The sequence below is a fragment of the Lagenorhynchus albirostris genome, chromosome 1 (assembly GCF_949774975.1).
Source record: "Lagenorhynchus albirostris chromosome 1, mLagAlb1.1, whole genome shotgun sequence".
Classification (NCBI taxonomy): Eukaryota; Metazoa; Chordata; class Mammalia; order Artiodactyla; family Delphinidae; genus Lagenorhynchus; species Lagenorhynchus albirostris.
In genome coordinates this window covers 191,372,961-191,397,685 of record NC_083095.1, presented here as the reverse complement: position 1 = coordinate 191,397,685, position 24,725 = coordinate 191,372,961, and the positions used below count along the sequence as shown (strand labels likewise).

General features: G+C 39.6%; 1 protein-coding gene across 8 annotated transcripts in view; it reads left to right on the top strand.

The window, feature by feature from the left end:
• WAC (WW domain containing adaptor with coiled-coil) overlaps window positions 1–24,725 on the top strand; it is an 84,913-nt gene that overhangs the window by 42,807 nt on the left and 17,381 nt on the right. For 5 of the 8 annotated variants that reach the window (XM_060163496.1, XM_060163481.1, XM_060163472.1 and 2 more), the window contains 4 exons: window positions 5,621–5,727; window positions 11,805–11,920; window positions 12,571–12,683; window positions 16,666–16,974. In XM_060163496.1, the coding sequence (XP_060019479.1) occupies window positions 5,621–5,727; window positions 11,805–11,920; window positions 12,571–12,683; window positions 16,666–16,974 (645 nt within the window). The remainder of the gene's footprint in view (window positions 1–5,620; window positions 5,728–11,804; window positions 11,921–12,570; window positions 12,684–16,665; window positions 16,975–24,725) is intronic. The other 3 variants (XM_060163512.1, XM_060163518.1, XM_060163525.1) reach the window with 2 other exon arrangements.

Here is a 24,725-nt window from a genome sequence, read left to right as displayed (position 1 = left end):
TAACGTCTATCAGGCTGGTGGAAGACAGGTCACTTCTTCAGAGGTTAAGAGCTTAATTGGGTGCTTGTCAATTTTTTGAATTTCCATGGATATGAAGACTAACACTAAAGTGAATTCCTGTATCTTAACCTCATGAGAGATCAATAGATTTCATTTCTAATCAATCTTAGGCTTATAGAGTACTATCCCTATCATGTCTTCTAAGAAACCTTTTGTGTGGCACTTTAATCTCATAGACTTACATCTTGCTCAAGAACGTATGCAAATAAATGTCAGGGCATCTAACTCAGGCTTCTCAGTGAACTACTCTGGGGATCATTTCAGTCAGTAATATCGGCCTTTTCTTCAACATTGCCGACATATTTATGGAAATTTCCGTGGAAATCTCAACTCGTCGTGTATATAAGTATGGTGTTGTAGTAGTCCATATTACTGTTTCTTTTTTATTTGCATGCAGCTGTAAAGCTTGATTTTAAAAAAAAAGAAATTCATCAGTTACAGCTGAAAAGTGCAAATTTTGCCATAGAGCAGAGATTTTCTTTAAAGTCTAATTTGGAGTATTGAGTTTTCTTTGAATGTGATGGGGTCCTCATACCACCCCCCAGGTTTGATGATCCTCTTAAGAGGAGTCATAGGACCTTGATAACATGGCTATGACTTACGAACCATGAAAGAATACAAAATGTAGTCGGCAAAGGGAAAAGGCATCTGGGGCAAAACCTGGAAGACACCAGGTGCAAAAAGCTTCTAAGAATCTTGCCCCAGTGGAGTCACACAAGCAGACGCTTCATTCCTCCAGCAACGAATTGTGACAACACTGGTGAAATGTTGTCCACCAGGAAAGCTTATTAGAGATTTAGTACCCAAGGTTTCTATTGGATTTGGGGTTCTTAGGTAGGCATCTCTGCCTAGTTTTCACCAGAAGTCTGGATTCTCAGTAGGAAAGCAGGTGTTCAGCATAAACCACATCGTCTGCACAACAGCTTAGCCACAGTCAGCCACTCTTGGCAGTTACTGTTGTGGCAGCTCTTCCTCCTGAAGAGCCACTGTGCCAGCCAGGGACCAACTCTGCAAGCAGGCTTTTCTGAGGACCGCAGTCTCAGGTTCCGTGCTAACCGTCCTGTATGCGTGAGCTTATTCTTGACTGATTTCTTCTTTCAGTCGTGTTCATTCTTACAGTGTTTATTGAAGAATTCATCGACTACTGTATTAAAAAAAAGTTTAGGGTGTTTTACATAAATACATACCATCCAGCAAGACAAATTTAGAAGTAAGTAGATGATGAAGAAACTGTCGGGCATCTCAAGCAGCGGTCTTGCCGGGAAATTTCCTCTCTTGTATCAGCTACATTTTGCTGGGCACTTAACCCCCTTTTGTCTTTAGTCATATCACTCGCTTTTTTGGATCTGAAGCTGCTTCTAGTTTCCCCAGTAACTTGGGTCCTATCCAGGATTAAATCTTGGTCATTGCCTTTTCTCTCGCCATGCCGTTACTTCATTCTGAGCTCATAGTGCTTGTTCATTATATTCTGTGTGCGTCCCCTAACTTTCATCTTTTTAAAAAAATTTAATTTATTTATTTTTGGCTGTGTTGGATCTTTGTCACTGCGCGCAGGCTTTCTCTAGTTGGCGGAGAGCAGGGGCTACTCTTTGTTGCCGTGCGTGGGCTTCTCATTGCGGAGCACGGGCTCTAGGTGCATAGGCTTCGGTAGCTGCGGCACGCGGGCTCAGTAGTTGTGGCACATGGGCTTAGTTGCTCCGCAGCATGTGGGATCCTCCCGGAGCAGGGATCGAACCCGTGTCCCCTGCATTGGCAGGCGGATTCTTAACCACGGCGCCACCAGGGAAGTCCCCATCTTTTTAATGGAAGAGACTTCTTGATCCACTTCTAAATTCCTTTTCCTCCTCATTTCTTTTTTTTTAAGTTACAGTTGTTAGTTTTGCTAAGTGTTCTAGATAAATCTGTTTCATAGAATGTGAAATCTAGTCCCTATTCAAAAAGCCCCTGGCAGAAGACCTAAATAGACATTTCTCCAAAGAAGATATACAGATTGCCCACAAACACATGAAAGGATGCTCAGCATCACTAATCATTAGAGAAATGCAAGTCAAAACTACAGTGAGGTATCCCCTCACACCTGTCAGAATGGCCATCATCAAAAAATCTGCAAACAGTAAATGCTGGAGAGGGTGTGGAGAAAAGGGAACCCTCCTGCACTGTTGGTGGGAAGGTAAATTGGTACAGCCACTATGGAGAACAGTATGGAGGTTCCTTACAAAACTACAAATAGAACTACCATACGACCCAGCAATCCCACTACTGGGCATATATACCCTGAGAAAACCGTAATTCCAAAAGAGTCATGTACCACAGTGTTCACTGCAGCACTATTTACAATAGCCAGGACATGGAAGCAACCTAAGTGTCCATCGACAGATGAATGGATAAGGAAGATGTGGCACATATATACAGTGGAATATTACTCAGCCATGAAAAGAAATGAAATTGAGTTGTTTGTAGTGAGGTGGGTGGACCTAGAGTCTGTCATACAGAGTGAAGTAAGAAAGAGAAAAACAAATTCTGTATGCTAACACATATATATGGAATCTTAAAAAAAAAAAAAAAAACATGGTTCTGAAGGACCTAGGGGCGGGACAGGAATAAAGATGCAGACGTAGAGAATGGACTTGAGGACACAGGGAGCGGGAAGGGTAAGCTGGGACGAAGTGAGAGAGTGGCATGGACATACATACACTACCAAATGTAAAACAGATAGCTAGTGGGAAGCAGCCGCATAGCACAGCGAGCTCAGCTCGGTGCTTTGTGACCACCTAGAGGGGTGGGATAGGGAGGGTGGGAGGGAGACGCAAGAGGGAAGAGATATGGGAACATATGTATATGTATAACTGATTCACTTTGTTATAAAGCAGAAACTAACACACCATTGTAGAGCAATTATACTCCCATAAAGATGTTAAAACAAACAAAAAAAACCCTGTTTCTGAAAATTGGAATCCATGATCTCAAACCCTGCTGCTGCTTTATCAACTAAGTTTACTGAGTATTCTGAATCCTTTGTTGTCATTTCAAACAATTTTCACAGCATCTTCACGAGGAGTAGATTCCATCTCAAGAAACCACTTTTTTCGCTTATCCATGAGAAGCAGTTCCTCATCCATTCAGGTTTTATCATGAGATTGCAGTAATTCAGTCACATCTTCAGCTCCACTTCTAGTTCTCTTGCTGTTTCCACCATGTCTGCAGTTCCTTCCTCCACAGAAGTCTTGAACCCCTCAAAGTCATCCGTGAGGGTTGGAATCAGCTTCTTCCAAACTCCTGTGAATGTTGATATTTTGACCTCTTACCGTGAATCATGAATGTTCTTAACGGCATCTACAATGGTGAATCCTTCCCAGAGGGTTTTCAATTCACTTTACCTAGATCAGTCAGAAGACTCACTGTCTGTGGCAACTATAGCCTTATGAAATGTATTTCTCAAAAAAGAACGGGAAGTTGAAGTGAGCCTTGATCCATGGGCTGCAGAATAGATGTTGTGTTAACAGGCGTGGAAACAACACGAATCTTGTCCATCTCCATCAGAGTTCTTGGGTGACCAGGTGCATTGTCAGTGAGCTGTAATATTTTGGGAGGAATCTTTTTTTCTTAGCAGTAGGTCTCAGCAGTGGGCTGAACATATTCAGTAAACCATGTTATAAACTGATGGGCTGTCATCCAGGCTTTGCTGTTCCTTTTACAGAGCACAGGCAGAGTAGATAGATTTAGCACAGAGTTCTTAAGGGCCCTGGGATTTTCAGATGGTAGATGAGCATTGGCTTCAGCTTCAAGTCACCAGCTGCCTTAGCCCCTGAGAGAGTCAGCCTGTCCTTTGAAGCTTTGATGCCAGCCATTGACTTCTCTCTATGAAACAGAAGGCTCTTTCATCTACATTGGAGATCTGTTGAGTGTAGGTACCTTCATGAATGATCTTAGCTAGATCTCCTGGGTGACTTGCTGCAGCTTCTACATCAGCACTTGTGGCTTCACCTTGCACTTCGATGTTATGGAGACCGTTTCTTTCCTTCAGCCTCATGAGCCAACCTCTGCTAGCTTCCTCACCTCTCTCAGCCTTCGTAGAATTGAAGAGAGTTGGGGCCTTGCTCTGGACTAGGCTTTGGCCTAGGGGAATGTTGTGGCTGGTTTGATCTTCTGTCCAGCTCACTAAAACTTTCTCCACAGGAGCAGTTAAGGCTGTTGCTCTTTCTTCCTTGTGTTCACTGGAGCAGCACTTCTAATTCTCCTTCTAGAACTTTTCTCTCGCATTCACAGCTTGGCTAACTGTTTGGTGCAAGAGGCCCAGCTTGCTTCCCGTCTTGGCTTTCGACCAGCCTTCCTCACTGAGCTTCACCATGTCTGGCTTTTCACTCGGAGTGAGAGACGTGTGACTCTTTGTGTCACTGAGCACTGAGAGGCCATTGCAGGGTTATTAACTGGCCTCATTTCAGCATTGCTGTGTCTCAGGGAAGAGCGTGGCCCGAGGTGGGTCAGTGGAGGTGGTTGGTGGTGCTTCAGAACAGTTACAGTCGCAACTCAAAGGTCACTCACCACGGATCGCTATAACAAATAGAGTAACACGAACAAGTTGGAAATACCGCGAGAATTACCAAACTGCGACACAGAGACGCGGGGTGAGCCAGTGCTGTTGGAAAAATGGTGCTGATAGATGTAAGATTGCCGCAGACCTTCGATTTGTAAGAAACCCAGTAACTGAAGCGCAATAAAGCAAAGCCCAGTAAAACAGAGGTAGGCCTGTAGTTGTTCCTGTTGATTGAAATGGTTAATTCTTACTCATTTCTTCTCGTAACAGCTCTGGTTCTGACTGCTAATTAATTTCCAGGACCACTGGACCATCTAAATTGCTCTTCCCACTTGCAGTTTTTGTTCGTTGTCTTGTAGCCTCCATACCACTTGCTAGCTCATTTTTGGGTGTGGGGAGTTGAATTATGTTACCTTGATGCTGAAAAATAAAGACATGGAATGAAATTGAAGTACTAACAGTTAGATTTTTGTAGTGGACCTTTTTGTATCATGAATCAAGTGTGGGTATTTATATCTTGGTTTTTCTTAAGACAATAGAAACCATCATCCCTGATGGTCTCTGAGATGTGTAGATTATTCATAAAACTCATGAATTACTTTTAAGCAGTTTTTAGGAAGAGTTGGTCCGGTAGTGAGGAGATATGATGCCATCTTCATCATCTTGAAAGCAGGCACCTTTCCTGAAACTTAACTTTTTGAAAACTTCATACTGTTTTAGTTGAAATTTGGCAAAACTTAAAAGAGCAAGTGTGGAAACTGTTTAAGAAGTTGAAAAATAATTGCAAAAACGTACTGGATAATTGTGACTTCTAGTTCTCTGTCAGTTGAACTTTTTTGCCTTTTCTCTATGTACGTTGTGTCTTTATTAGAACTTTTATTTTATAAAAAGCTACAAGTTGCTAGAAATGATAAAAATGAGGTTTTGCAATGATGAGTTAGTGATACACAGTGATCTGTAGTATGATAGAAACCAGTGCAAACATCAAATATGACTTATAATTCACTTTGCTTTTTATTTTTTAAGGGACCAGTTACTCTCCCCAAGAAAATTCACACAACCACAGTGCTCTTCATAGTTCAAATTCACATTCTTCTAATCCAAGCAGTAATCCAAGCAAAACTTCAGATGCAGTAAGTATATAAACATGCCCAATTTTGTGTTTTTGGAATTCATTGCAAAAAAATTGTTTTTAAATCAAAGTTGATCTTTTCTTAACGCATTTGAACTAATGAGCTGGCCTTATTATTCGAACTGAGCGTGGTCCAAATATGCCATCTTGGTACTGTTTCACCAAGAAATAATATTGTTTGCCTTCCTCTGTGGAGCAGAATTTACCATTGTGATACTTGAGATACACAGAACTCTAGATTGTGAAACTTGTGGCTTAACTTGAGCTGCTTCTTTTCATAATCTATAAACTTCTGTTACACAAAAATTCTATAAATTTATTGAGTGTCTACTTGTATTACATACTCTACAAGACACTAGTGACATAGAGGTCCCTCTCCTGAAAGGCATGAAACCCAGTGAGGAATTGTAGGTATTTCTAAAAGTGAAGTAATTGTTAATGAAGTTAACTATTACTCAGGTTGAACTTTTTAGAGTCAAGGTTCAAACAAAAGTTTTAATACATTCATTCAAAAATAAGGTTTCAATTTCCCAGGCATATGCTAGGTTGTTGATGTAAAGAACTGAGAAAATGTAGCCCATCTTAAAGGAACTTTTGGACCTATGGTGGAGACTGAAAAGTAAACCATTAAAATGATGCATGTTAATGTTGCTGGGGAGCCCTCAAGAGGGGGGCTGCAGCCTGGAAGAGGAAGGTGTGCTGGCCAACAGACTGACTGTAACCCACGCAGTGGAAGAGGTTGGAATTTGTGTAGCATGAAAAGGAACAGCACCTACAAAGACGTAGAAGTATGAAATAACACCACATGTTTGCAGAACACGGATTTCGATGGTGTGGAGGAATGGCAGGGGCTCAGGTTACAGAGAGAAATGGGGCCGGATTACAAAGCATTCTCTGCCTTTCCAGGGAATATGAACTATATGTAAAGGCAGTGGAGAGCTACTAAAGGGTATAATCAGTGAAGTACCATGTTTGCAATTTTAAAAACATGTTAGGAAAATACATTATAGGAAGGAAGAACAACTAGAAGGCTGTAGAAGTGTAGGCTGAATCCGGCAGACATTGCCTTTGTTACTCAGGTGATCATCATACCTGAATCGGTACTGAAAACCCTTGGGGTTTATTATTATTTGTCTCTTGTTGAATCAGTGGATAGTACATTTCCATAGAAAATTGAGACATCAGCGATTTTCATAAAAATTTTAGAGTCGTTTTTAGGGTCCAATTAGGAAAACAGGACTCATACCGGTTATTTTAGCATAGAGAATTTCAAATACAGGAAAGGAAAAGGAACATATAGTGATTACCCCTGACGGCTGGGAGCAAAAGGAAGAGGTTGGGGTTATCAGAACCCAGTTGCTCAGAGGAAGAGCCTTGCACAGTTGGTGATGGTACCTCTGCGAGGTACGACGAAGCTGGTTCTGATTCTGGGTTGAGAGCTGGAAAATGGAACCCGCTGCACTGCAAGGCTTCTTCCTCCTGCCTTTCATCCCTCCTCTAGTGCCTGGTATTGGCAGAATCTAAGAGGAAGCCAGCTGGCTAAACGGAATGTAATTGGCGTTATCCCAGCCTTAGCATCACAGAATAGAGAAAGGGTGGTATCGAGACTGAGACGACAGCTTGATGAACCTTCACAGGTGTTGTCATCACACTGCTTGTGCTGAATCACTTTCACTAAGACATATACTCAGCATTTTGCAATGCGTGTCTCTATTTTTGTGAAAAATGGCCCCATTAAATTAACAGGCTAGCACTAACCTAATGTTTCCTTTATTACTGACAGTTTAGATTTGGTATTTGCTATTAGGACAGAGGCGGGCCATGTGGACATCGTTTTGGTGGAAAAAATTCCTTATTCAGGGAAAACAGTTTCTGATTATTTTGATTTTCAAGAAATGGATTGACATAATGAAATCAGAAAGAATAAATAATGGGCATCAGATAAGTTTGAAAGATCCAAATTCTAAAGGGTGTCAGGGGACTGCGCTGTGTGAATGGAAACTGAAGACAGATTAAATGTCATGTGTTTTCAGAGTCAGGGTTCCCCTTTCTGTAGATTTCAACTCTGGGTATATAATTAACCTCAAGTAGTGGTCTTTTTCACCATAATGTACCCAGGGGGAATGACATTTTTGCAAACTATAATTTAATGTTACCTGAGAGCCTGGGTTTTGAACATCTCTGAAGGTTACTTGTAAACTGACTTTGTCCTAAAATCACTTCCAGTGGAAGGTTTTTGAGTAGTAAAGTAAAACATAAGGTCGCCTTTCATTAATACTTTCATAATGAAAGAAGAGATGAACAGAAGAATATCAGGTAACCCAGGTCAACACATTATTTTAACCCAGGTTAAAATACGGAATAGCTTTTTTTTAAAGTGGGTTTTTATTTTGTGCTTTCTGAGCTTTAAATATGTCTTTGAAAATCAGTAGCAGTATTATTTGGAGTTATGCACGCAGATATGTTTGTATGGGTGATTTATATTTATCAAGTTAACTGTTGGAAGTCGAGTTGCAGTTACCTTGTTTTTTAGTATGAAGATATTCACAGGTAGGCCTCGTTGAATTTAAATATGTAGCCTGTTGAACGCCTCCTGCTTCCTAATGTAAATCATGGTAGGATTTACAGACATCATGTAGGCTGCCTTAGATTATGTTATGCATATTCCTGATTTTTTTAAAGAGATCTCTTTATTCAGAAAATCTGTTTATTTAGGAAGAGAAATTTATTTCCCTTTAAAGACATTATAATTGGAATCTTCCCTTAAGTATCGTTTACCAATTTTGATTTGCTGGAAGTGCTTTAAATTCAGTCCTAGGTTACTTTGCATTTATACTCCAGCTCCCCTTGTTATGAATTAAATATCTTCTGGAGGTTTTAAGTTGGAGGTTCTTCTTCACATGTATTCTCTGTAACCAGTCTTGACTGAAGATATTCTACTTAACCATAAAACTCTTAGGACTCCATGAAATTCTTTGTTACAGTGAGTGCCATCTTTGATGTTATTTAATGAACTGTTCTTTATTAACAGTGCGTAATTAAATTCCGAGATTAACACTTTATTTTCCATAGTTTAACTTTGAGGAGAAGTGGTGGAACTCTGTATTTTGGAGAGAGTAAATAGGGAGATGCTTTTTTATTTAAGAAGAGAAAAGCAGCGTTGATATAAGTTCTAAAAGTCATTTTGAACTGAAGAGTAGACGGGTGCTACAGGAACTATTGAGTGCCATTCTTAGAGAGCAGCCATTCATGCTTCATAGTCTCAGGGCCTCTATATTCATGAAAATTGAGAGCTTCTGTTTATGTGGACTCCGTCGTGAGTAACCATATTAAAAATTAAAATTGATAAATTTGAAAGATAATTTAAAAATTGTAAAGCTATTACATGTCAACACATTTAATATATTTTTTTGAAAAATAACTTTCTATTTTTTTGAAAAATAGACATTGAGCATCTCTTTAAATGCCTGAGTAGGGAGAAGAAACATAGAATTTCATAGTTGTTCTACCTTCAGTCTTTTGTGATATCAGATCTCCCATAAAGCCTCTGAGAAAACTCCCCTGTGTTCTTGTGATAGAATGAGGAGGAAAAAGACAAAATTATCTGAGTATTATTTATGAAACTATTTATGAAAATAGTTGTGATTTTGTGAATGATCTCGGGGTTCCTCAAGGGTTCCTGGGCAGCACTTGGCAACTACAGCAAGCCTAATTTAGAAAACTTGAAATGTTTGCAAAACTTTTGTTTAATTCTTAATTTTAGATACCTTTTTTTAATCAAGGAACTTGAGAATCTAATATATAACGTGATGACTATAGTTGGTGATGCTGTATTGTGTCATGGAAATTTGCTAAGAGAGTAGAGCGTCAGTGTTCTAACCAGAAGAAGCGCCTGTGAGTGAGGTGACGAGACAGACGTGGTAGTTAACTAGACGAGCAAACCCTTCCCAGTGAACGTGGGCGTCCAGTCGTTACTGTGTGCGCTTTAAATGTCTTACAATTTTATTTGTCAGTTATACCTTAGTAAGGCTGAAAAAAATACGAGGGGGGTGGGGAATTTAACACCTCCTGTTGCATATCAGCATTTAAAAACATTAAAAACCCTGTTACTTAAAGGTTTTTTCCTTAGCCTTTTTTTGAGGATAGAAGTAGGGTGGAGAAGATGAGCTTAAGTTACTAGTATGTGATTGCAGTGCTGTACCTGGAGCACGTTCTGTTAAGTAAGACATTAACTCGTACCAGCCTAGGGTTTGGTGAAGCCATGCTCTTCAAGGTTCTGGTCTGTGAACGTCGAACCGTCCTGGAGGCTGTGTCAGAGTGCAGACGGACTGCCGTCAAGCGCACTGCCCAGGCGAGCGGCGGCGGCGTCCGTCCCGGAAGCGGGCCTTTGGCTCGGGAGCAGTGCGTCAGCGTGCGCAGGGCGTCAGCGTGCGCTGGGCGTCAGCGTGCGCAGTGCGTCAGCGTGCGCTGGGCGTCAGCGTGCGCTGTGCCGCGGGCTCCTCCCCTCTCCAGACAGGCCACAGCCGGCACAGGCACCGCTGTGAGGGGCGCGGGCTTAGACCCTCTGCTCCACTCTGGTGGCCTCTGTTCCCCTGCCTCAAATCTCCTTCTGCCTCTCCAGACCAAGCTAGTAACCCCACGTGGCCACTTGCCCAGCACACCAAATCTTGCAGATACCTCCGCAGAGGGGCTCAGCTGGCATATACTAATGTAGGTGTAGGGAGTGGTAGGTGGTGGAAAAGAGCCTTTTGAATTCCGCCTTCTGTGGTTGGGTTTCCTGCAGCCTGGCAAAGCCTCCTGGGAGCTAGGGGGCTTGAGAGTTCACTCTCCACTGGTCTTTAGAGGTTTGGAAGCACAGGGCTGATTTCCAGCAGCTTCATGATTTTGAACACCAGCCTGAGAGCATAATCTGCATCGTTTCTTCAACTGTCCTCAGAATTCTTACGACATTTCCAAAATTGGTATTGACTTAGTGGAAATAATAGATGTCCAGAAACCTGAGTTTTGATCCTTTCTTCTGCCACTGATTACTTTTGTGACCTGTGGACAACTTGTAAGTTCTTTCAGCTTGTTCCTGTGTGGTAGATTAAAGAAAGCTGGGTAGGCAGTACATAAGAGTCCCTTTCCTTAAGCTTTAAAATTGTGTTCCTCTGCACTGTGGTGAGCCCAGAAGAAGGATGGGCTGCCAGAGTATAACCTTATTTCATTTTAGCCTCAAAGCTCCTTTGAAAACAGTTAAATTCATGTACAGGTGTACTTGGGGTTCTACCAGATTTCCTGGAGCTGCTGCAGGCACTTAAACATTACTTTTGCTGAGATTCATTCCATGAGAACTGGGCCTTTCAGATATTTCTAACGTCATTATAATTTTACAGTGCCTGTGAAATTACTAGCAAGAGACTGTATCTGAGAACTTTCGGAAGACAGACCAGTTTTAGTTATGGGAAAATGAGCAACGCTGCCGACACTGTATACTGTGTGAGACAAGGTTTAGTTAATACTTGACCCATCTCATGGATTTTGAAGTTGAAACAAATCCGTAGCTTTTAATTAGCTTTGTGTTTACATTAAAGTTTTTTTGTGTGTGCTTTTTTCCCACTGAGTAACAGTGAATACAGGCAGGCTGTTCTCTGTCACACTATTTGTGATTACTTTGTGCCTTAGAGTGTTTAGAACTGATGTACTCTCATGCCATCAGATCAGTCAGTTGAGAGTGGCTTCTCCATGTGACTAGATTTCAGCAATTAAAACTGTGGTAATGGGGGGCTTTGTAATGCTTTTCTGAAGTCACTATGATGTTAGTTTCGTGTCATTCTTCCTGTGTCTAATGAACCTGCTGATCTGTTTAATTTGATATTTTATAGAGTTTTCCATTGTTCCCCTTGAAGGTTTTCATAGACTAGGGTCTCCTAAGATATATATGCAGATAATTACATCTTAGACGTCTTAGAGCAGGGGACTTTTATCTCAAGTCTTTTTCCATATGTATGCCTTGAAAACCATTGACATTCTTGATATTTCGTACCAAGTGATTAAATTGTATTAACGTGTGCTAATTTTCTAAAATGTGTTTTTAAGCCTTATGATTCTGCCGATGACTGGTCTGAGCATATTAGCTCCTCTGGGAAAAAATACTACTACAATTGTCGAACAGAAGTTTCACAGTGGGAGAAACCAAAGGAGTGGCTTGAAAGGTATTTGCTCATTTAAGTGAACAGTATCTCTCATTGTTGATCCTACCGGCTAACGTCTTAGGGTGCTAATCGTTCTGAACAGTATTTCTCACTGCTGATCCTGCCGGCGAACGTCTTAGGTGCTAATCGTTCTGAGCTTAGGTTTCTTAGTGTGATGCTCGTCACTCCTTAACTGCAGTGGTTGGCACATCGTCTGTGTTTTCCATAATTTCTCTTTACCTTAAAAAGCAAAACCAGAAAAACTAGGACAGACGAGCAGCTGTCCACAAGGGCCTTGTGAACAGTCAGTGTATTTATGTAATTTAAAATTTTATATTAATCTGTTATCTATCATACATCTTCCCTGTAATTTGTATTAGAAAACTTTATCATTCTTGTAGGACAATAATATGTTTCCTTCATATATGGAGAGTTATCATTACAGAGTTTTGGTTGTAGGGTTAATGGCATGTGAATAATTGGTATAATATTGCCATCAGTGAGAAACATTAATGTTGTTTGCTATATCCCATGTCCCACACCAGTTGAATGATACTACTGCCTTGTTCTTTTACGTTCCACGTACAGTTTCGTTGAGCATTTGACCAGAAGTGTTAAATGTGGATTCATTGTATGTCTTGTAATTTTGTGGGTGTGTCTTTTATTTTTAGAGAACAGAGACAAAAGGAAGCAAACAAGATGGCAGTTAATAGCTTCCCAAAAGATAGGGATTACAGAAGAGAGGTGATGCAAGCAACAGCCACTAGTGGGTTTGCCGGTGGAAGTAAGTATTAAGTTCTTTCTTGGAACCAATAGAATGTTTGATTCATTCCTGTAGTTTGTTTACTTTACAGATTTATGTGCATAGCCGTTTATATAGGTAAACTAAAAGAAACAGACACATAAAAGGTTTTCTGTGTTGGGTCTGTCCTCGTAACGGGCATCATTTTGTTCTTGAAACGGTGCACGTGGAGGTGTCCATCACTACCCGTGATGGCTCTAATGCCGTTGAGTTGGTGAAGAAGTAAGATTTCATGCTGTGGATTGACAAGAGACCCCACCCCCGTTTACACTGGTCACTGAGAGACCCGCTGGGTTTCAGTCCAGTAACTGAACGATAGCTGCACACAGAGAGTGACGTGAAGTGACTGTCTTCGTCTGTGTTATCAGCGAGACGCTTGTTCATCCTTGTATATGGAAATGGTTTCACCACGATTGTAGATCTGTGTGCCGTCTCCATACTGTGGGCACCTTCAGGTTCTTTTGAGGTCAGATTTTGTCCGAGTTGGACAGTATGGGTAACATACATTTATTTTTAAGTTCAAGTAAAATTTGAATTTGAAGATTTCACTAAATATATTCTATTCCCAGTGGCTGGTCTTGCCCAGAATAAAATTTAAATGCCACATAGAATTCTTAGGCCCTTCATCGAATTTTGAAGTTCTGAGAATTTTTAGATGTGTTTTGGGAATTCTTAGACTTAAGCGTTTGCATTCTCCTTCTGTAACTCAAGACAAAAAGTAGGGTTATATTTGGTCCCAGTGGGGGATATTGAATTTTTGATGGGAGAAATTACTTAAGATGAAACAAATAATACAGTTCTGTAGGGCTGATGTTTAAAGTATGTTCCCTGGAACATTTAACTTTTTATATTAGTGAAATTGTACTTAATTCTTAGAAAATAACAATGGTTTAAAGCACTGAAGTTAGGGAATTTAAGAATATTGTATATTGAGACAGAAGACCTGGGTTGTAATCCCATTTCACTTAATATCTTAAGTAACTGTGACTTTCCGGCAAATAACTAAAAATGAGAGGTTTTCCTTTTTTCCAGGCTAAAAAAAATATAGTGCCCAGCTTGTGGTCCTCCTGAACAAATTGTGGGCGTCCAGGAAGACTCGCTAGATGAGTGTAAAAATAACGTTTTTTAGTTACTGGGCCAGGCCTCTCCACGTAGTGGCTGATGGTTCCCAGAGAAGAAAAGATCACAGCCTAGTATGTTTGTTCTTTCCAAAATTACCTAGTCACTCGTCCTCTCTCGGGGTAATTAGAGGTCTGATAGAAAAGTTGGTGGAAGTGAAAATAGTACTTTTGGCTGCTTAATAAAAATCTTTAAGGAAATAAAATCAGAATTGTGGTTTCAAATTATCTGTGTGCATCTTTTTCTTTCAAAAGGGAAATCAGTTTTTTCTTCTTTAAGATTTCAGAAGTTAGGCATGTTTGTTATTAAAAGTAGAGAGAGGGAAAGTATTTTAATCTCACGACTCAGGAACGCTTGGAGACATACACTTTTTTCTAGCTGCATGTGAAAGTATATAAAAATTACATATGCATGTATTTTACACCAAAAATAGGCTTGTATGTTACTGTTCTTAACCTGTTTCTTCTGTTCAATAATGTTTCAAGGATATGGAACTTCCCTGGCGATCCAGTGGTTAAGACTCTTGTGCTTCTACTGCACGGAGCGCGGGTTCGATCCCTGGTTGAGGAACTAAGATCCCGCGTGCCGCGCGGCGCGGCCAAAAAAAAATTAAGAAAAAAGTGTTTTCCAAGGATTTGTTTCCTTTTGCCATTTTATAGTTCAACGTATGTTAACTGCATGGTGTTCCGGTTTTGGACGTGCCCCCATTCATAAATAATCCTCTCTCCGTGGATACCCGCGTGGTTTTCAGCTTCTTCCTGCAGTAAACAATGCTGTTGTTCGTATTTCTGCCCACTTCCCTGATTACTTCTTTAGCTAAATTCCTAGAAGTGCAGATGAGGAGTCGGTGGGTCTTTGTGCTGAAATGGACTCCTTTATCACACTTCTTGAGTTTTAAGTAATGTTTGAGAAAGGGCTGCAGCTGTATTGCTGCTACTTTTTTTTTAATTGGTCAACTGACTGTACTTGGCGTGATGGTAATAATGGTTCCTAGGCACTGAAGTGCTTAACTTTGTCTATCCAAAAAATGCTGGCAGAGTGTCCCATATGTCTGGTACGTTGGTGTTCATGTAGGGTAGGGCCTAAAGCTCTGTTGTCCCCAGCAGCCAGCTAAAGAGGTGTGCGTGTGGTGGAGGGGACAGGGAGGGTTGGGAACGTTTCCTACGTAAAGAGGTAAAGGTAGGAAAAAAGATTCTTCAAGAGTGTTTTTGTGTTTCGGGAGTTTTGGCAATGTAGCAAATAATACCCACAGTTTGACGGTGAAGTTGTAGGGGTAGAATTTTAAATTTGGTATTACTGCTGCTGTAATTGTACTGGTGTAGTTGTATTGTTGATTATTTTTATTACCTTTAATCGGTGCCTCACAGACTGATTGCTCTGTGGTTAGAGAAACTTTAACTTGGGTTCTTCAGCAGTGGCACGGATGGCGCTTGGGGTCAGGGAATGCGTATGGATTCTGTCCTGTGTTGTAGGATGTAGAGCGTTACACCTGGCCTCTCCGTGCCAGCCCCGGTAGCACACCTCTCCTCGCCCAGTGGTGGCACCCAGAAGTGTCTGCAGATGTTTGCCGAGTGTTCCTGTCGTGGGGCTGTGCGGATGGATGGAGTCTCTGCTGAACGGCGTCATGTCTCGAGCCGTGAGCAGGAGAAAGCTGTTGGCGCCATAGCGCCCACGTGTGCTGTAATGCTCTGCAGTGTCTCTGCTGCAGGTGTGCGTTGACAACTTGAAAACTGCTTTGCGGTTTAAGCCTACTTCCTTCTTTGTGCTGTCATGCTCTCTAGACTTGGAGGAACCATGAACTGGAAAAAACGACACAGTATTCAACAGGGAGGGCATCCTTTGGTAATATCATTACATATCATGTGCTTGAGTCTTAAGGTGTTTTTCTCCTTGGAAGTTGCTTTAATCCTTCAGTTACTGATGAGACTTGTAATTTAGGCTGGAGGTTTTTTTTGACAAATACAAATTTTGTTGCCGTGATTGTTGAAATTTTCCTTCTTTTGTACTCTTTTTGCGGAAGCAGAAGTACTTTTGAGTTTAAAATATTTTTGTGGCTTTAAATTGGAAGAGGATCTGTTCTTAACATGACGGATAATACCAAGTGTATTTTTCTGACTTTGCTGCAGATGTAGGGCTCCTGTTGTCAGATAGCATTATCTATAACTTGATTTTATAACTAACTCTGGTATTTGTTAGCATCATTAAAAATATGAATTGATTTACTTACCGAATGCAGAGTTCTTTATAAAATTCAGCCATCCCAAAATGAGGTCATCTAGCCCTAGTACCAGCTGCTTTAGAGCCCACTAATCAGCCACTTCAGTATTCAGAAAAATCAGGCTAACAGCAAAGTAGTATTCCTCTGTAGTTGAACCCCTGTGGATAAGTCAGTCAGTTATTAGAACCAAGGTCCGTATTTTAAAAGAATGGACCGTTTACCTTTTCTATTTTAAAAATATTTTTTTTTATTTGAGTAAAAAATGTTATACCTCTCCATACATTTTGATCTTTTAAAACATCAATGTTTTGATGTTTTAAACAAAACAGCTCATGTTTTGTTTGAGCTTATGGTGTGGCTCTAAAGAGTCCCCAAACTAGCAGCCGCTTGAAATCTCAGCGTAGATGAAGCACTTACAGTTGAGCTAAAACTCCTCTTCCAGCATTTGAATATCTATATGCTAGTGGTAAAACTGCAGACGCTAACTGGGCTCGCAGTTTTATAGAAAGATGTTAAATACAGGTATGTTGCTAAATTAGCTGATGTTAAAGACAGGATTCTAACGTAATCTTTTTTCTTCCCCTTCCATCATTTCCAACATCTCTTTTTCCGAACTCTGAACTAAAGTGGAAGACAAGCATTCCAGTGATGCCAGTAGTTTGCTCCCACAGAATATTTTGTCTCAGACAAGCAGACACAATGACAGAGACTACAGACTGCCAAGAGCAGAGACTCACAGTAGTTCTACGCCAGTACAGCACCCCATCAAACCAGTGGTTCATCCAACTGCTGCCCCAAGCACTGTTCCTTCTAGTCCATTTACGCTACAGTCCGATCACCAGCCAAAGAAATCATTTGATGCTAATGGAGCATCCACTTTATCAAAACTGCCTACACCCACATCTTCTGTCCCTGCACAGAAAGCAGAGAGAAAAGGTATGCCATTACTACTAGATGCTGCACGTTGAACTGTAGTTTCTTGAGTTTCTGATTATATTACATTATTTCCGTTAGCTAAATAAGACGCTTAATTATGAATTCTTTTAAAAAGTCTTCTAGAATGTTACTGCATAGATTTAGATCTAGAGTTAGCCATATTTAGCTTTTTTCTTTTTCTTTTTAATTATGAAGCCTCAGAACTGTTTTTTGCCTCTGACACTTTGAAGTCAAGTGCTTAATTTATAACAGTTAGTAATGGATAAAATAACTTTTCACAGCTAAAATGACTGTCCCATCATACTTGTATAAAGTAATTTTTGGTTTTTGTGATAATTGTCTTCATGATATAGTTTAGAAATGGTCTCAATTTTCTATTAAAATTTAATATGAATAGAGACATTTAAAAACTTGTCATTTCCACATACATGCAACTATTGGTTTCAGTTTGTGAATTAGAAAACTGAGTTGTGGGCCATAAGATAAGGAGTCTTAATGTCTGAATTATGAGTTAAGTCTGAAGAGTAGAAGTTGAACTTTACAACCCAAATTGTGTTTATCTGACTCGGTGCTAGTAACCATAGAAGGTTCAGAAAAACTGTGGCAACCACCACTTGGGGGGTGATGCATAATGGAAGAAGCAGGGTGGTGGGATAAGCCTATTTCGTAGACCAGCCACAGTCCCAGACTTAACCCAGGTTTAAGGAACTAAGGAAATTTGAAAAGCATTAAGTAAATAAATCACCTTGGGTAGACCCCGTAGCAGATGAATTAGCAGATAAGCATCAGTAAACGTTGAGGAATTTTTATGTCCTTTGGGTTTAGAAGATGCTGTGTGGACCTAATGAGTCTTTAAGCTTTTACTCTATTGTCAGACTCATTATTTCACACTGATTTGATGTGTTGACAAAGGATTTAAGTAATTGGGTTTCTTTTGCTTCTAGTTTGCTCTCCTTTTATGTATGTAGTTTGAATTTCCCCTGTAGCAGTTGTTACACATTACGAAACATACTTTCATCATAGAGTGCATCATACATAAACAGGTTATTCCAAATGTTGTCAGATTCCCCAAAGATGGCTTGTACCAAAATTCATATGTACAAATCATATTTGCCCTGATGCAGAATTAAATTTACAAGAGAGAATTCCTGAGAGAGAGTCTGAATTAACGCATTAATTGTTAGTGTGGTAATACTTTCTAAAGGGTGTTTGGGTTTTTCAGTTTTGCCGCTTTTAGTTTGGTTACAGAAAGAGTTTATTTAAAAAACATTTCTCAGTTTGAAAAAACGACCTTTGGCCTTCAGAAAGGTCTTTGGTCTTTCTCCCACTTTACCTGTTGTTAGCTGTCACCTCCTCTTTGGAGAGTTTTTCTTCCCTGACTTCTGGGACGCTGCGCTCCTCAGCTTCCTGCCCTCTCCTCTTCTTGCTCCTGAAATAGCATCAGAGCCCAGTCTTCACTGTGGTTTGTTCTTTTTTTTTTTTTTTTTTGGCGGTACGCAGACCTCTCACTGCTGTGGCCTCTCCCGTTGCGGAGCACAGGCTCTGGACGCGCAGGCTCAGCGGCCATGGCTCACGGGCCCAGCCGCTCCGCAGCATGTAGGATCTTCCCGGACCTGGGCACGAACCCGCGTCCCCTGCATCGGCAGGCGGACTCCCAACCACTGCGCCACCAGGGAAGCCCTTGTTCTTTTTTCCTGCCCAACATGTCCTCTTTTGCTGGGTAGCAATTCTCGTGACTACCTTGTCTACATAAGTGACTCCCAAATCTTTATTTCTAACTCACACACGTCTGCTTCCTTCTCCAAGCAGTTGGTATTTGTTAACATCTCCCCAGAATATAGTGTGTCCTAAATTCCTCCCTTTTCCCACAGTTTCTAGGTTCTCGGTGACAACACTATCCTCCCAACCATTCCATGTTCTTCAACATTCTTGCCCATTCATCCATCAGCAAATCTTGGATTCTTCCTCCTGTGTCTTACTGGTGTGTATTGTTTCTCTCTCTTGTTATTGCCACTGCCATTATTGAGCCTCAGGTCATTGCTCTTGAAGTAACCTTCTGATAACTGCTGTGCTTCCTTCTACGCACTCTATCCACTTACAGTGACATCATTAGAAAATTTAGATTGGATTGTGTTATTTCCTTGCTTAAAATTTTCTAATGGTTTTATCCAAAGGAGAAGTCCATACTTCTCAGTAAGATGATAGCAAGTCCTTGACAGTCTGGTTGCAGCCTGTCTTACTAGCTTGATCTCCAGTATTTCACTCTTAAACATTCCCTGTATAATTCATCTGCTGCAAACTTGTACAGTTTTTTAGATCGTGTTATGCTCTTTCATGTTTTGATCCTTTGCTGAAAAGGACGTATTCTTCCCTCCATTTCCGTTCTGTTGGACTCAGTTCCTTCTCTAAGGGCCAGCGGTGGTGTCCTTGGGTTCTCAGTGTCAGTTAACCTCTCAAACACTTTGTTTTTCTATTACTGCACTCACCACTTTACGATTTTAGTTCCTTCAATTAGACTATCCTGTGTAGGGTCAGACGTTATGATTTATTGCATTTTGTACTTTTTTCACTCCCTAACCTCTCCCTCGAAGCTTCAAGCACCATTCCTGACAAACTTAACGTAATTAAAGATTAACTGTGTACCAGGTTTGGTGCTAAATGTTTTGTACATATTTTAGGTTATTCCTTAAAACAACATTGTGAGGGAAAGAATTGTCTTCTTAGATATGAAGAGCCTGCACATTGCTGAAGTTGAAACATACGGTGTAAGAGGTGCTTCTCCAAAGTCCACGTTCTTTCCATAAAACTGTGCGTAATGAAAGACATCACCAGTCTATATTAGTTTGGACTCCAGTAATTCACAACTCCTCACAAATCTTAGGTGATTCATGTTTAAATTCTACAAAGTGTGTTTGCTGATCACGAACTTATTTTAAACTTACAGGAAGAAACTTGATTATCTTGGAATTGCCTAGGTGTGGTGTATAGGGAAGATAGTACAGTCTTACCAAGTATTTCCCCTTGCATGTGAATTGAAGACAGTACTGTTTCCTTAAATAAATTGTATAACAATTTGGATCTTTTCAGATTGTTTTCCAGTTAGTCTAAGTTTGTGAAAGGTCCATTAATTTGCGGTATATTTTTTTCCTCAGTGGAGACATCCATGTTATTTAAGTTAAGCTTCCTATTGACTGTTGTCGTCAACATAGTGATTTCCTTGTTTGGATTTTCCTTAACAAATAATTTATATTAAGAGGTTGATGGTTCAAATAAGATAGGTCTCTTGGTCTTAAGTGCTACTAGTATAGCTAAACTGTATTTAAGGATGACAGCAATAGAATGCTCTAATAAATAACAGAAGAGCAGGAACTTTGTCCTAACCACTGCTGTATCCTTAGTACTTGACAGGTAATAGGCAGTCAGTTCAGTATTTGTGGTATATGGATAAATAACTGAAAGAATGGTAATGCATGTGTTGAGAGTTGGGGAAGCACCTACATTGGTCATGGTTTAAAAAATGTATTTGGAGAAAAAGAAGAATGTTATATGTGTTGTGCGTCTAATTAAAGAAATAGATTTAGATCTGTTTAATGCCGGTGTGTCTTTCGATAAAAAGAACCTTAGATAAATCAGTCTGTGCTTGCTTGAGGGACAGAAGTGTGGAGGAGCTGTGAAGCTCTTCAGTTCTGCAGAGAATAATCCTAGTGTTAGGTAGGGTAAAACAAGGGCATCAGGTACCTCCTTTTAGATTTATATCTGTTTCTTATGGTAACATTTGAACATCTCTTGGCAAGACTCCTTTATTGGACAGCCATATAACAAAGTACAGAGAAACTCTGATGTGCTTAAAAAAAAAAAAGTCTAAAACCGAATTTTATAGGCTTGCAACCCATTGACCATTCTAAACTGGTCCTGACCCCAGCCTCTTTTGCAGATTTGTGAAATGACAAAATAGGCAGGAGACGTGGGTCCTTGTTTTTTGATTTCGCCACATAAGTGCCAGGGTCAGAAGAGTTTAATGACTTTTAAGTTTCTTATTTAATAATTTAGAGTTACAGTTTATTAACAGAGATAAGTTTGAAAAGTAAACAGAGCAGCCACAGAAGCAGACCTATTCAGTGACCTCAAGGCAGCTCTCAGAAAATTAGCCTGTCCAAAGAGTCACGTAGTTACATGCTGTTCTGTAGTCGGAATCTAATGGAAGGGGATTAGTCGTTCTTTAATGTGAGATGTGAGTTAGTCACTTGGAATAAACTTCCTTTTTGTGTTTTGATGATATTTGTAGACTGGGTGAAGTTAAAATGAACCTGAAGACTTTTCCCAGTGTGTTAACAGCAGTAATCTTTTATAGCCCACATAGGAGGTCATAGCTGGCTGAAAGTGGGACACACTTCCTTGCTTTGCTTTAAACTACTCTTCCTTGCTTTGCTTTAAACTACTTTTCAAACTACTTTTAGGATTACTAAATGTTCATGTAAAATTAGACCAATTGGCCATAGAAGTACTTAAGTATTTGTTGAATAACTGAGGACGTTAACCGGGGGCGGGGGGGGGGATTGGTGTTAGTCTGATTTAGTCAGTAAGTTTCACTAAAATTACATTATGTAATAAAGATGGCATTTTGAGCAGTGGGGCAGGGGAATACCTGTGATGAAAGAATGTTAGAAAATACTGTTTTTAACTTGAGGGGCAAGGAAGACCTTTTAAATGAGGACCCAAAACACATTTGCCTTAAAAAGTTGGTAAATTTGGCTACATAAGACATTTAAAACTTCTCTGTGACAGAGATACAATAAACAAAGGTTGAAAAAAAAAACAAAATTGGGAGACAATATTTGCAACAAATATGAATAACGGTACATTAAGGCTACATTAAGAACTCATCAAAGCAGTATGAAAACCAACAATCCAATGGAAAGATGAGCAAAGTATCTGAACAGGCAGTTACAGGAGAGGAAGTTTAAATGGCCAGTCTTGCTCTACAACAGTTAGAAAAATTAGCTCAAAACGGAACAAGGACCTTAACTTAGGAGCTAAAAACTATAAAACTGTAAGAAAGCGAGGGAAAACCTTTATGACACAGGATTGGGTAGTGATTTCTTGGATATGACACCAAAAGCGTTGGCAACAGAAGAAAAAAATAGATACATTGGACCTCATCAAAATGAAAAACTTTTGTGCATCAAAGGACACTCTAGAGTGAAAAGACTGAACCCATGGAATGGGAGGAAATATTTATAAGTCATGTCTGATAAGGGATTAATAGCCAGAATATATGAATACAAAGTCCTGGAACTCAACAGTAAAATGAAACAGCTCAGTCCAAAAATGGGCAACGGAGTTGATGCGACATTTTTCCAAAGAACATAGTCTAATGGCCAGTAAGCACATAAAAAGGTGTTCGGCATCATTGGTCAACAGGGACAGAAAATCAAACCACAGTGAAATATCACTTCACACCCATTAGGATGACTACTGTATATATATTAAAAAAACAGTAGAAGACAACAAGTGTTTTTGAGGCCGTGGAGATTGAAACCCTTGTGTATTGCTGGTTGGAACGTAAAATAACACAGCTGCTGTGGAATACAGTTTGGCGGTTCCTCAAAAAGTGAAACATAAAATTACCATAGGATCCAGTGATTCCATGCCTAAGTATGTAATCAAAAGAATTGAAAACCAAGGAATCAAACGGGTATTTATACACGAGTGTTCGCAGTAGCACTATTCACAACAGCCAAATGGTGGAAACAACCCTAGTGTCCACCAGCAGATAAAGGATAAACAAAATGTGATATATATGTGTGTGTGTGTGTGTGTGTGTGTATATACACACACACACACATATATATACACACACATGCAGTATTAGCCTTAGAAAGGAGTGAAATTACGATAAACGCTGCAACATGGATGAACTGTGAAAACCTTATGCTAAGTGACACAAAAGGACAAGTATTGTGTGATTCCACTTCTGGGGTACCTCGAATGGGCAAATTCATAGAGAGACAAACTAGAATAGTGCTCAACTTTGGTCTTGTGAGATGGGGAGCTGTGGTTTAATTGGGTAGAAAGTTTCTGTTTGGAAAGATGAAAAAGTTCTGGAGGTGAATTGTGGTGATGGTTGCATGACAGTGTGAATGTACTTAATGCTAATGAATTGTAAACCAGAAATGGTTAAAATGGTAAATTGTATGTTGTATATTTTACCAGCGTAAAAGAATTCAACAGAAAGATTACCAATACAATATTGGAAATTAAAATGAGATTTTTCACTCTTAAAGTTGGTGACAATTAACAGTTGAATGTAGGGAAACAAAACTGGTAGGAGTGTAGAAGGTGGTTATTATGGAGGTCACTTAAGTAAAATCTGTTAAAAGTTTTAAAATAGGCTTATCCTTTGTATGTATTAGCATAAAGATTTTCTCGGTTGAATAGAAGAGCAAGTTGCAAAAACATAATTGTTATAAAACATCAATTAATGCCATACTTATTTTTATGTACATTTTAAATGCATAGAAAAGTTCTGGACAGACACATTTAAAATTATGAATTATAGAGTAAAAAATAAATTAAAATGAAAGTCACAGATTATATACCCGGTGTTGTCACCTAGTTATTTTGCGGTTTTTTCTACTACACTTGTATACTTTGTTTTCCCTTATGATTCCTCCATGTTGTAACACCATTACTACACAATGGAACAAGCAGGCTGCCCTGTTGCATCAGTAGTTTGAGCTTTACAGCCATATCCTGTTTAGTATTATGACGGCAACTGTCAGAACATTGTGGGAAATTAATGTTTAGAAATGCAGTCAGTACCTTTTACTCTTTACGTGCAGTATCTCGTTAGACCTTACTGCAGATTGAGGAGGAGTTATTTAGCATACCAGAAAAATGTAGGTCAGAAAATTCTGACTTTGGTCTGTGTTGTCTTGGGTATTTTGAAAGGGTGCCTATAATTAAAAGAGGTGAGTGGTTATTACCTTAAGCCTTAAAAAGTTAGGTTATAGTACATTTCTCTGTGAAGTCTAGTCTTTGGTAGGTTACTCCCCCTACTGGTAAAAATTGGAAGTATAAATGAATAATTCATAATTACAAGCATAAAGGGAGAGAAAAAGGTTTTATCAAAGTTTATATACACAATTTAAATTAAAATCAAAGAGTAACATTTATTTCATGGCTTACGATAAGAATTGGTTAGAGAACTACAAATGATAGAAAAACATCAGGTAGGAAAGTGACCTTAAAGCTCATTTTAAGTTTAAAATACCATAGGACAACATCACCACATATCCTTAAAAAAATCATAGGCACACGCGTGCACACACACACACACACACATACACACGCACACACACAAAATAAAAAAATAAACATGGTAGAGCTAAAATTGGATACCGTTGTTTTGCCAAAAGCTGAAAAAATAGGCTTAAAGCAACCTAGGTTTCTTCAATGCTTGGAAAAGTTTGCATTTAAAGAATGAGACTAGAGGCTGATGTTAAAAAGCAGAAGAGCCTTTTGAAATGGCTTTGTAACGTAAAACACTACATTAATTTTCTTAAGTTCATTATTTGTCTTTATTTTCAAAGATCCAGATTTTTAATTTTAGTTTGATACAAAACTGTTTAAACATGAAGTATGTTAACCTAACATTGTAACAGATTCCGGATTAAAAAGACAAATAGAAATGTTAATTAAAATTAAATATCTGTGTAGAAAAAGCACACTTAGTGACTGTGTATTTGTTC